Below are 13699 nucleotides of genomic sequence, written 5' to 3'. Positions count from 1 at the left end.
ATAGCACCCCACTTTCCCATAGCCAGGTCCAACCAATCCCAAACATGAGTATCAAACCCAGCATTAGCCTTTACTTCTGCTCTTAATCCTTTAAGTTTGGCCATAGCAATAGAGAAAGATCCATTAGGTGCAGTGTTATTGGGAATGAAAGTGCAACATTCATCTCCAAACATTACACAAACACCCCCCTTTTCTGCTAAGAGCCAGTTGAGAGCTTGTCTATTCTGCCATGTCATCTTACTGGTAGCCTGTACCTGTTCCCCTAGTGCAGTTAAAGAGGAGTCAGTATAGTTAATGAATCTCTGTTGATTATAGTAGATATAATTAATCCACTCTAAGCTTTTGTTAGGTGTTATCCACAAAAATATAGATTCAAATCCTGATTTAATCTCATCTCTGGCCTTAAACTCATTAGGGATTCCTCTAGGTTGTCCTATTGCATCCAAATAGACCTTGGGGTCAGACTTATAGTCTCTCCTTACTCTATTTTTTTGTAGTTTGTTGCTTAGCATCACTAGGATCCCATTCAGTGGCAGTTATCTGTTGAATCAACCTAACCCTTGCACAAAGGCCTGTCCATCCTGTTGCCCTTAGTCTTTGCCCTCCACACATCCAGAAGAAATCTGCTACTACCACAGTCTGTTCTTCATATGGTTAATTAATGGCAGTGATAAAGTTTGATTTTGACAATTATCATGAATAATTATTATTATTTTCCCATCCAACTTCCAGCTGCTTGATAAGTATCCCTTTCTGGAGTGTCTGCATTCCCCTCGGTGTCCCTATTTAAGTGCCATGTGATCTCACATTTGCCTTTGAACTTCCCCATCTCATTCTGTCCTTCTGTGCTGTTAAAACATTCATATGGTTGTTGATAATCTATTCGATATCTATATGGGGCCTCTAGTTTTTGTGCTTCCACCCGTATATCCAATTCTTGACACCATTTTCCCCAGCCAGTTTGGTTGTAATATCTTTGATAATATGAATTACCCAAATATGACAAACATTCAGCTGGACAATAAGGTTTTTCTGATCTATTCAAATGACAAAAGTTTTTATTAAAGTCAGCACAGTCCCTATAATCATAAGGATTAGGTACCACCACTAATTCTGTCAGAGGAGAGGGTGCGCATAATAAGCAATTTGTCAGTTTTAATTTTAATGCTGTATATTGAGCCCATTCATACCATTCATTTCTCACTAATTTCTCCACTGATTTTATCCTTGTGCAGTTCTGGGGTTAAAGTATCAATGTCCTTTTCTCCAGGTAGATTGTTAGAGTTTGTCAGAAAGTTCCAAATACAAGTAAAGAACCCACCTGACTCTGATACTTCAGGTTTCTTTGTACTTGTAGTGGACTGCTTGATAAGGGCAGTAGGTGGCAATCTAGGGGTAACAGCTGTGGTGTTCAAAGCATCTGTTACTGTTCCTGTCTTTTCTGTTGTTACAGTCCTTTCCTGGTCTGGTACCAGCGTGAGACCAATTCGGATGATAGTTACACTATTCCTTTCAGTCCATTTAGTACTCACTATTTCTACTATATATTCTCTGCCTTCCTCTTGATCACACTTGTCCATGGTGATCAGCCAAGTGTCCTCTCCTTTAGTGATTGTCAAGTTGCATTCTTTCGAGTCCCAGATGACTTCTCCTAATGTCAGATGAAGGGTCCATCCACAGAGTGCTATTTCTGGTGGAGGTCTGATTCTCCTGAATGAGAGGGATCTCTGAACTTCTTCTTTAGTTATTATCTGGGGTGGAATGGGGATGCTAATCCTACTGTCAGTCTTTTCAGATTGTTCAGCAGGTTCCTCTCGTTTCTTCCTGCTTCCACCATACTGCTTGATTGTGTTTGGGTCTGTTGTTTCTCCACCATTGTTCACTGTTGCTCTTGTCATGTCAATGTTCTGTTGTTCTAACTTCAAATGTCTGTTAACTTCACTAGGGGCAGCATTCGGAATTCTGGATGAAAAGCATGCCCAAATTAAACAGCCTGGTACTCGGGCCCAGAAGGTAGGATTTGCATATTATCTAAGGCTTGTAGTTTTTTCAAGTGATTGCCTTTCGGTATACAGTGACTTAGGGTTCATTTTGCACTTCCTAAGGCTTCCACTAGATGTCAACAGTCTTTACAACGTTGTTTCAGGCTTCTACAGTTAACAGAGAGCGAACGAGAAGGCCGGGAAGTTGGTGACTCAGAAAAGAATATGACTTCAGTGCCGCGCATTCACGTGAGGAGGTAGCTGTGTTCCATTACATTTTTGAAGACATTGGAATCGGCGCGCTTCCTACATTTGGAGTAGCTGACTGAACGCACTAACAAAAAGGAGGTATTTGGACATAAATGATGGACTTTATTGAACAAAACAACATTTATTGTAGACCTGGGATCCCTGGGAGTGCATTCTGATGAAGATCATCAAAGATAAGTGAATATTTATAATGCTATTTATGATTTCAGATGACTCCAAAATGGCGGGTATCTGTATTGCCTAGTGTATTTTTCTGAGCGCGTACTCAGATTATTGCAAAGGGTGCTTTCCCTGTGAAGCTTTATGAAATCTGTCACAGCGGTTGCATTAATAACCACACTGTAATGTAAAGTATTACCTCATCCTCAATGATCAGTGAATACATACAGTATTCATTTCAACTACAGTACATTGTATCACTATCAAGCCCCCCCCACCCCATTACCACTTATGAATTATTATAGACACTTATAATCAGTGTTATAACACATAACTGTATTATTAGGCATTATAAAAGTCATTAAAATAATTATAATATGTACTTCATAGAAAGTGTTAACCTTTATATATTCTAACAACTCACATTTGTTAGATTTATTCCACAGGTCCTAGGTCCTAACCTAGGAACTAAAATATTAGTCTCCTTCTCGATGTTGCATGCAGTTCTCTCTCTCTCTCCCTCCCTTCCTCTAAACCCTCCCTCCCTCTCTCACTCCGTCCTTCCCTCCCTTTAACCCCACCCCTCTGGCAGAACCAGGAAGTCCCTCCCCCCTCCCACAAACTATTTTCTGAGAAAACGAAACTGATCTGAGTCTCTGTGTCGTCTGTCTGTGTGAGAGTGAACAACCGTCCAAATGGCTCAGCAGGGAGTTCTGCAGGACCAGGACCAATTCTGTTGTTCTGTCTGTCTGGATCTACTGAAGGAGCCGGTCACTACTGCCTGTGGACACAATTACTGTAGAATCTGTATTGAGGGCTGCTGGGATCAGGATGTTCTGAAAGGGGTCTATAGCTGTCCTCAGTGCAGAGAGACCTTCACTCCAAGGCCTAATCTGAGGAAAAATAACATGTTGGCTGAGCTGGTGGAGAAACTGAGGAAGACAGGACTCCAGGCTGCTCCCCCTCCTCTTCTGTGCTATGCTGGACCTGGAGATGTGGCATGTGATGTCTGCCCTGGGACCAGAAAGCAGAAAGCACTCATGTCCTGTCTGGCGTGTCTGGCCTCTTACTGTGAGACTCACCTCCTATCTCACTATGAATTTCCTGCTTTGAAGAAGCACAAGCTGGTCAAAGCCACCGCACAACTACAGGAGAAGATCTGCTCTCATCATGACAAACTGCTGGAGGTTTACTGTCGTACCGATCAGCAGTGTATCTGTTATCTGTGTACAATGGATGAACATAAAGCCCATGATACAGTGTCAGCTGCAGCAGAGAGGACTGAGAAACAGGTAAGACCAGAACAACTTGTTGGTGACTGTCTGATAAACAAAGAATTAAAGATACAGTAGGAACTAAGGCTGTTTGAATATGAGATCATTCAAATGAAATGGATCCTCAGCAGAACAAATATGAACACAAACCTTGTTTATATAGATATGTTAACTTCTATGGGCTACGTGGGCACCCCTGGTACACACTATCAACAGCCAGTGAAATATCAGACCGCCAAATTTGAAAACTATTAAATGTCATAATTCAAATTTCTCAAACATACAACATACACCCTTTGAAAGATAAACATCTCCTTAATCTAACCACGTTGTTCGATTTCAAAAAGGCTTTACGGCGAAAGCATAAAGTTAGATTATGTTAGGACAGTACATTGACAAAACATTACATACAGCCATTTTCAATGCAAAGACAGGCGTCACCAAAAGCAGAAAACCAGTTAAAATTATGCACTATCCTTTGACAATCTTCATCAGATGACACTCCTAGGACATTATGTCAGACAGTACATGCATTTTTTGTTCTATCAAGTTCATATTTATATCCAAAAACAGCATTTTACAATGGCGGTGATGTTCAGAAAATATTTTCCGTCCAATACCGCCAGTGAATCAGCACAACAAATAAAAAAATTACTATTCGAAAACATTGGTAAAATATAATATTGTCATTCAAAGAATTATAGATTAACATATCGTGAATGCAACCGCATTGCCAGATTTTAAAAATAACTTTACTGGGAAATCACACTTTGCAATAAACGAGGTACTATGCTCAGAAAAATAGGCTAGGCGATACAGGGTAGCGCCATCTTGGAGTCATCTAAAATCAAATATAGTGTTGTAAATATTCACTTACCTTTGATTATCTTCATCAGAAGTCACTTCCAGGAATCCCAGGTCCACAACAAATGTTGTTTTGTTCGAAAAAGCTCATAATTTATCTCCAAATAGCTCCTTCTTGTTAGCGCGTTCCGAAGGCTACTCCAAATGTACGAAGCGCGCGGAACATGTCGCCACGAAAGTGCAAAAAAAATAATATTTACGTTTGTTGAAAAATGTCAAACGTTGTATAGCATAAATCTTTAGGGCCTTTTTCAATCAGAACTTCAATAATATTCAAGGCGGACGATTGCATTGTCTTATAAAACGTTTCAGAACGAAAGAGTCCCCACATGCACGCGCATCATAGTAGTATAGGCAATCCGCTTATGACAAACTTTCCAGGCTTCTCGTTCGGTCAGTTTTTACCTGAGAAGACTGAAACCACTTTGTAAAGACTGTTGACATCTAGTGGAAGCCTTAGGAAGTGCTACATGAATCCTAACTCACAGTGTGTTTCATAGACAAAGGCTTGAAAATGATTCCACACATCAGATTTCCACATCCTGTTAGGATTTGTCTCAGGGTTTTGACTGCCATATGAGTTCTGTTATACTTACAGACACCATTCAAACAGTTTTAGAAACTTCAGAGTGTTTTCTATCCAAATATAATAATAATATGCATATCCTAGCTTCTGAGTTTGTGTAGGAGGCAGTTTAATATGGGCACATATTTTTTTCAAAATTCTCAATACTGCCCCCTAGCCCCAACAGGTTTTAACCCAGATTCTCCAAATGTATCACCATTTTCTAAAGTCAAACACTATTATCATTCTGAATGCTCTTTTATGTGTCCAAAGTTCAGTCTCAACTCATTGATACATGTAGGCTGACTGTAAAACTATAATCATTCACATAGCAACATATAAATATCATTTCACACCAACACATTTGAATCCTTCCTCTCTATGGGCCCTATGTCACATTACTATACTATTGATCTACTGGACAAATAAAGCTTGATATCTCATTGAAGAGTGATTCTCCACAGAGGCAGCTGGGGATGAGTCAGCAGAAGGTCCAGCAGAGATTCCAGGAGAGAGAGAAGGAGCTGAAGGAGCTCCAACAGGCTGTGGAGTCTTTCAAGGTGAGTATTGTTGACCAGAGGAGACACACCATTTCACTTCTCTCCTCCAGTCAGAGAGAGGGAGAGGGGTCCCTATCCAATCCCACTGACCCCACTGTTGGGAACAGGCTGTCTTGACCCCTTTCAGAGAATAGACTGCTTAATGTAACTGACTGGATATGAACCCAGGTCTACCGTGGGATAAACCAACATCTTGACCATTACATCAAGAGGACATTCCCTATTGGGCCGACACTGATTTAGAAGTCACAGTCCCCTATACATTAACATGGATCTCTCTCTCTCTCAATTCAATTCAAAGATCTTTATTGGCATGGGAAACATATCTTTACTATGCAAAGCAAGTGAAGTAGATAATAAACAATCATGAATGAACAGTAAACATTACACAACATTTATTTTCAAAAGAATAGAGACATTTCAAATGTTATAATTCAAGTGCAAACAGAGAGAGCCGTGCACCAGACTGAGTTCTGTAGGTGAAATGGAAATGAATGAGGGAGAGTTAAGTGAGGTAGAAGGAGTGGAGAAGAGCTCAGAACCAGAGAAGTATTTGGTCACATGAGATTTGACTTCAGAAGAGTTACAGGGTGTGTTGAGTGGTGGTGTCCCGTCCTCCAGGTCGTTGGCATGGTGCAGGAGCAGATAGGGTGAAAGTAGTGGAATGGGGTAGTGGGTTTTTAACGAGTGTAGGGTTAGTTGGCATGGTGCAGGAGCAGATAGGGTCAAAGTAGTGGAATGGGGTAGTGGGTTTTTAACCTGTTAGGGCTAGGGGGCAGTATTTACACGGCCGGATAAAAAACGTACCCGATTTAATCTGGTTACTACTCCTACCCAGTAACTAGAATATGCATATAATTATTGGCTTTGGATAGAAAACACCCTAAAGTTTCTAAAACTGTTTGAATGGTGTCTGTGAGTATAACAGAACTCATATGGCAGGCAAAACCTGAGAAGATTTCATGCAGGAAGTGGCCTGTCTGACAAGGTGTCGTTCTTCTTGCCTCTGTTTATTGAAGACTGAGGGTCTTAGCTGTAACGTGACACTTCCTACGGCTCCCATAGGCTCTCAGAGCCTGGGAAAAAGCTGAACGATATCGAGGTAGCCTCTGGCTGAAACACATTATCGCCTTTGCCAAGTGGCCGATCTGAGGACAAAGGGCTTAGGTGCGTGCCCGAGTCGACCCAGTGATTTATTTTCTTTCGTCTGTTTACCTAATTGCAGATTCCCGGTCGGAATATTATCGCTTTTTTACGAGAAAAATGGCATAAAAATTGATTTTAAACAGTGGTTGACATGCTTCGAAGTACGGTAATGAAATATTTAGAAATCTTTTGTCACGAAATGCGCCGCGCGCGTGACCCTTATTTACCATTCGGATAGTGTCTTGAACGCATGAACAAAACGCCGCTGTTGGAACATAACTATGGATTATTTTGGACCAAACCAACATTTGTTATTGAAGTAGAAGTCCTGGGAGTGCATTCTGACGAAGAATACCAAAGGTAATCAAACTTTTCTAATAGTAAATCGGAGTTTGGTGAAGGCTAAACTTGCTGGGTGTCTAAATAGCTAGCCCTGTGATGCCGGGCTATCTACTTAGAATATTGCAAAATGTGCTTTCACCGAAAAGCTATTTTAAAATCGGACATATCGAGTGCATAGAGGAGTTCTGTATCTATAATTCTTAAAATAATTGTTATGCTTTTTGTGAACGTTTATCGTGAGTAATTTAGAAAATTGTTAGTAAATTCGCCGGAAGTTTGCGGGGGGTATGCTAGTTCTGAACGTCACATGCTAATGTAAAAAGCTGTTTTTTGATATAAATATGAACTTGATTGAACAAAACATGCATGTATTGAATAACATAATGTCCTAGGTGTGTCATCTGATGAATATCAAAGGTTAGTGCTGCATTTAGCTGTCTTCTGGGTTTTGGTGACATTATAAGCTAGCTTGAAAAATGGGTGTCTGATTATTTCTGGCTGGGTACTCTGCTGACATAATCTAATGTTTTGCTTTCGCTGTAAAGCCTTTTTGAAATCGGACTGTGTGGTTAGATTAATGAGAGTCTTGTCTTTAAAATGCTGTAAAATAGTCATATGTTTGAAAAATTGAAGTTTTCGGATTTTAGAGGAATTTGTATTTCGCGCCACGCCCATCATTGGATATTGGAGCAGGTGTTCCGCTAGCGGAACATCTAGATGTAAGAGGTTAATCCTCTACTCACAACTCTGTCTGAAAACACCCTAAGAGATCCAGATCAGTGATTCTGCACCTTGCCTTGCTCAATTTGACCCCTTAAACAAACTGATGTCTGTTTCTCACTATAGAGCAGAGTCAAGCCAAGCAGGGCCAAACTGGCCTGGTTACACATCCACCATAGTTGCTGGAACTGAAATATAAAATATCAGAGCCAGTACAGTTGGGGCCCTATTGTGTGAATCAGGCTTGATTGTTGTTGTCCCCTGCAGGTGATGAGAACAGCAGAACCCTGAGGTCTCTGTATTACCCCCCGGTGAGGAGTGACAGGGTGAAGGAGGGCCAGCTGTGCTGTGGAGAACACTGACTACGGCAGCATCACCGTGGTCTTCTAGAACCAAGAGGGTGGCCTGCAGGTAAACAAGACAACACTGAATCCTCTGGTCTTCTAGAACCAAGAAGGTGGCCTGCAGGTAAACAAGACACCACTGAATCCTCTGGTCTTCTAGAACCAAGAGGGTGGCCTGCAGGTAAACAAGACACCACTGAATCCTCTGGTCTTCTAGAACCAAGAGGGTGGCCTGCAGGTAAACAAGACACACTGAATCCTCTGGTCTTCTAGAACCAAGATGGTGGCCTGCAGGTAAACAAGACACCACTGAATCCTCTGGTCTTCTAGAACCAAGAGGGTGGCCTGCAGGTAAACAAGACACACTGAATCCTCTGGTCTTCTAGAACCAAGAGAGTGGCCTGCAGGTAAACAAGACACCACTGAATCCTCTGGTCTTCTAGAACCAAGAGGGTGTCCTGCAGGTAAACAAGACACCACTGAATCCTCTGGTCTTCTAGAACCAAGATGGTTGCCTGCAGGTAAACAAGACACCACTGAATCCTCTGGTCTTCTAGAACCAAGAGGGTGGCCTGCAGGTAAACAAGACACCACTGAATCCTCTGGTCTTCTAGAACCAAGAGGGTGGCCTGCAGGTAAACAAGACACCACTGAATCCTCTGGTCTTCTAGAACCAAGAGGGTGTCCTGCAGGAAAACAAGACACCACTGAATCCTCTGGTCTTCTAGAACCAAGACTGTGGCCTGCAGGTAAACAAGACACCACTGAATCCTCTGGTCTTCTAGAACCAAGAGGGTGTCCTGCAGGTAAACAAGACACCACTGAATCCTCTGGTCTTCTAGAACCAAGAGGGTGGCCTGCAGGTAAACAAGACACCACTGAATCCTTTGGTCTTCTAGAACCAAGAGGGTGGCCTGCAGGTAAACAAGACACCACTGAATCCTCTGGTCTTCTAGAACCAAGAGGGTGGCCTGCAGGTAAACAAGACACCACTGAATCCTCTGGTCTTCTAGAACCAAGAGGGTGTCCTGCAGGTAAACAAGACACCACTGAATCCTCTGGTCTTCTAGAACCAAGAGGGTGACCTGCAGGTAAACAAGACACCACTGAATCCTCTGGTCTTCTAGAACCAAGAGGGTGACCTGCAGGTAAACAAGACACCACTGAATCCTCTGGTCTTCTAGAACCAAGAGGGTGGCCTGCAGGTAAACAAGACACCACTGAATCCTCTTCAGCTTCTATTAGGGACCAGGAGTTTTCTTGGCTACGTCTCCTGGCAGTAAAAACTTTGTCTCTAGTTATATTATTGCTCACAGAGTGAGTCCATGTAACTTATTATGTGACTTGTTAAGTACATTTTTACTGGACTATGTATGTTAATGGAATGTGTTCACCCCAAAGTGAAAAAGCAAAGTTTGTCAACAAAAAAAAGTCCATACCTCTAGATACCATCTTATTAGATGGAGCCATTTCCCCCCATTAGTTTGGGATTCAGACCTGCAGTCATCTTGATTTCAGACCACTTTGGAGATATTAACAAACTTACCAAGTGACCTGTGATGAAATCTATTGTAGAATAAATGGAACCTGGATCCATTTCATTCCATTAACATGGTTTATGTGTGTTATAGCAGTAATGGGGTTAAACTGATATTAAAATGACAACTCCATAGGTGGTACCAGGTCAGGGGAGTTCATCTCTGCTCCCAGCATCCCTGGGACAGTACTGATCAACATAGCTGACCTGATGCAGAGGTGGACCAGTGATGTTTTCCTCTCAGTGGTGAGACTTGCCTTTCCATTTGAAACACCTTTACCTGATAAGATCATACAAGATGCTACAGGCGTATTGTATGTGGAAACAGACCTGTGTTCAATTACTATTTAAAATAATGTTGAATACTTAATTAGCAGTGATTGATTCAGTTTGTTGTAATGGAACCAATAGAAACATCCTAAAAGTGCAAACATCGAAAACATTTCTTGCTCAGTTAGTCCCTCCCTGTTTCAGTTGATTTTCTTCAGTTTGGTGCCTAGTGAATATGACTCAGGTCTCTGTGGAAACATCAATGTAAATTCACCTTTGATTTTTACTCCTCACTTTCCCTTTCAGGTCCATAGGGTTTTACTGCCCCCTGCTGGAGACTGGAGCACACTGCAGTCCCTGGCTTTCTTTGTGCAGCTGAAGGATGAGGTCCTCATCACCTGTTGTGATGGGTCCAACAAATATCCCCAGGTGAAGGCAGGGTCCTATCTCATCCAACACATCAATGACTTTTATAGGAGGGAGGGAGAATTTCCAATGTTAAGCAATGGAACTGTACATTTTATGGTGAATTTTAATACAGATTTACTTTAATACAATAATAATTCCTTGAATGTAATTAGTTTGTGTACTGCAATTATGTTATTGAGACAGAATAAGTCAGTAATGAGAGAATAAATAAGTCCAGTCCAACCATCCCTCTATCATCTCTCCATGGGGGAGTCCAACCATTACCTCTCTCCTCTTTCACATCCCTCTATCATCTCTCCATGGGGGAGTATAACCATTACCTCTCTCCTCTTTCACATCCCTCTATCATCTCTCCATGGGGGAGTACAACCATTACCTCTCTCCTCTTTCACATCCCTCTATCATCTCTCCATGGGGGAGTACAACCATTACCTCTCTCCTCTTTCACATCCCTCTATCATCTCTCCATGGGGGAGTACAACCATTACCCCTCTCCTCTTTCACATCCCTCTATCATCTCTCCATGGGGGAGTACAACCATTACCTCTCTCCTCTTTCACATCCCTCTATCATCTCTCCATGGGGGAGTACAACCATTACCTCTCTCCTCTTTCACATCCCTCTATCATCTCTCCATGGGGGAGTACAACCATTACCTCTCTCCTCTTTCACATCCCTCTATCATCTCTCCATGGGGGAGTACAACCCTTACCTCTCTCCTCTTTCACATCCCTCTATCATCTCTCCATGGGGGAGTACAACCATTACCTCTCTCCTCTTTCACATCCCTCTATCATCTCTCCATGGGGGAGTACAACCATTACCTCTCTCCTCTTTCACATCCCTCTATCATCTCTCCATGGGGACGTCCCAATAATCTCTCCTTCCTCCTGAAGTGTAGCTTTCCTTCACTACTCCTCACAAATGTAAAAGCATTGGATTGGTGTTGACATGGGGGTAGAGGGAGTTTACATATACCAGTCATTTCCTTTAAATCCATGAAGGGAAGTGGACAAGTTCACACTTAGAAAGGAGATATAATTGGGACACACGCCATGTGTTCTGATAACTACAGGAATTAAACCGTATTGAGGTTGTCTGCTATATGTGTGTATATATATATATATATATATTAGAGAGAGAGAGAGAGAGAGAACATCAGGTAAAGTTGTGGAGATGAGGGAATATGTGATCAGAACCCCTCCAGTCTGGTTAACCACAGTTAGGTCCAGTATGGACTATCAATACAAGTCACCATTTAGAATGTGACCCAGTTCAATGGGTCTGAACAGAACTGGGGGATGTCAGACATGAAGATGCCTAAACACAACTGGAATATTCACCCACACCACTAGCTCACCTCCACACAATCCATTTACAAGTTAAAGACACACCTTGGAATAAATAACAAAGGAAAACTATTACTAGATGAAGTTTAGTGTTGTATTTTTTATTTCCCATCACCATAAATCATATTTAATCACTGAACAGTAGCAGACCTAACTTCATCTGTTCCTGACTCTGGATAGTGGATTAAAAAGACCATCCATCTCCAATGATATTAAAGTACTATTCTGAACATTACTGATATACTGAGTGGCAAGTCAAGATATCTGCTGGTTTTATTGTTTGGTCAATAGCACCTCCTGCTGGACAGGTTTAATGTTGCTGGACTGAGCAGTATGGGAGGATGAAAGATGACACATTTAGGGCCGGTTTCCTGGACATCTACATTGAACATGCTTTTTAGTCCAGGACTAGGATTAATCTGTGTCTGGGAAACCAGACCATATACGTTAGTAGAAAGTAAGTGATTCCAGCTTGTAGTGGGCTGACTAGTCCTGAATTGTCCTTTTGTTCCTGGACCATTTTCCATGCAGCTCCAGGTGACAGAGAACACATCAATTAGGGCCGAGCCTACAAGCTGATCAATGATACTGAGGAGAATTACATAGAGACAGAGAACCAACTGAGAAAACATATCAATGGTTCTGAATGACAACCAATATACATCAACACCATACATCATGATTCATGGAAATGTACAAGATTAAAACATTGCACTTAAATAAGTATGAATACATTGAATGTTTATTTTATTTCAGAACATCTGAAGATCAAATCAGTTAAATCATTGTAGATAAAACAAAGTAGAATAAATCATCACATCTGGGGACCATCACCACCAGCATGACTAGTATCTATGTGGACCCTACTACAGTTTAACCAGCTCAGCTATAGACTACACCAGCATGACTAGTATCTATGTGGACCCTACTACAGTTTAACCAGCTCAGCTATAGACTACACCAGCATGACTAGTATCTATGTGGACCCTACTACAGTTTAACCAGCTCAGCTATAGACTACACCAGCATGACTAGTATCTATGTGGACCCTACTACAGTTTAACCAGCTCAGCTATAGACTACACCAGCATGACTAGTATCTATGTGGACCCTACTACAGTTTAACCAGCTCAGCTATAGACTACACCAGCATGACTAGTATCTATGTGGACCCTACTACAGTTTAACCAGCTCAGCTATAGACTACACCAGCATGACTAGTATCTTTGTGGACCCTACTACAGTTTAACCAGCTCAGCTATAGACTACACCAGCATGACTAGTATCTATGTGGACCCTACTACAGTTTAACCAGCTCAGCTATAGACTACACCAGCATGACTAGTATCTATGTGGACCCTACTACAGTTTAACCAGCTCAGCTATAGACTACACCAGCATGACTAGTATCTATGTGGACCCTACTACAGTTTAACCAGCTCAGTTATAGACTACACCAGCATGACTAGTATCTATGTGGACCCTACTACAGTTTAACCAGCTCAGCTAGAGACTACACCAGCATGACTAGTATCTATGTGGACCCTACTACAGTATAACCAGCTCAGCAGTACCATTGAGCCTAAACCCAGGATAGAGGGTCTGAGTGAATGTGGTCTGGACTCTGTGGAGGAGGGTCATTGTGTCAGAGACACTGTAGAAGGACAGAGTACCTGTCTTATGATCCAGGTACACTCCTACTCTGGAGGACTGACGGCCTGATACTTTAGTCAAAACATTATTGTGTCTGAAATAATAATCACCTCTATAGTACTGTAAACTCCAGGACTTGTTATTGAATCCAAATCCACCATCCCACCCTGACTCTGTTCTGCTGATGTCTTTATATGAGACTGCTGTATCAACCCACTCCCCACTCCACTCCACC

The 13699-nt window shown here is 41.9% G+C and overlaps 2 protein-coding genes across 2 annotated transcripts in view; one reads left to right on the top strand and one right to left on the bottom strand.

Moving 5' to 3' along the window:
* The first annotated feature begins 3069 nt into the window (after positions 1 to 3069).
* The window catches only part of LOC123731752 (tripartite motif-containing protein 16), a 240257-nt gene continuing 229627 nt past the window's right edge, over positions 3070 to 13699 (top strand). The window contains exons 1-2 of the mRNA XM_082968264.1: positions 3070 to 3703; positions 5579 to 5674. Of these exons, the coding sequence (XP_082824390.1) occupies positions 3107 to 3703; positions 5579 to 5674 (693 nt within the window). The 5' untranslated portion in view covers positions 3070 to 3106. The remainder of the gene's footprint in view (positions 3704 to 5578; positions 5675 to 13699) is intronic.
* LOC106561509 (tripartite motif-containing protein 16) overlaps positions 11897 to 13699 on the bottom strand; it is a 22735-nt gene continuing 20932 nt past the window's right edge. The window contains 1 exon segment of the mRNA XM_082968307.1: positions 11897 to 13699. This exon segment is cut by the window's right edge and continues 178 nt beyond it. Coding sequence (XP_082824433.1) covers positions 13360 to 13699 — 340 coding nt within the window. The 3' untranslated portion in view covers positions 11897 to 13359.

This window comes from Salmo salar, chromosome 23 (assembly GCF_965601325.2).
Source record: "Salmo salar chromosome 23, fSalSal1, whole genome shotgun sequence".
In the NCBI taxonomy this organism is placed as follows: Eukaryota; Metazoa; Chordata; class Actinopteri; order Salmoniformes; family Salmonidae; genus Salmo; species Salmo salar.
The sequence above is the reverse complement of the archived record's forward strand: the minus strand, read 5'-3'. Positions and strand labels throughout refer to the sequence as shown.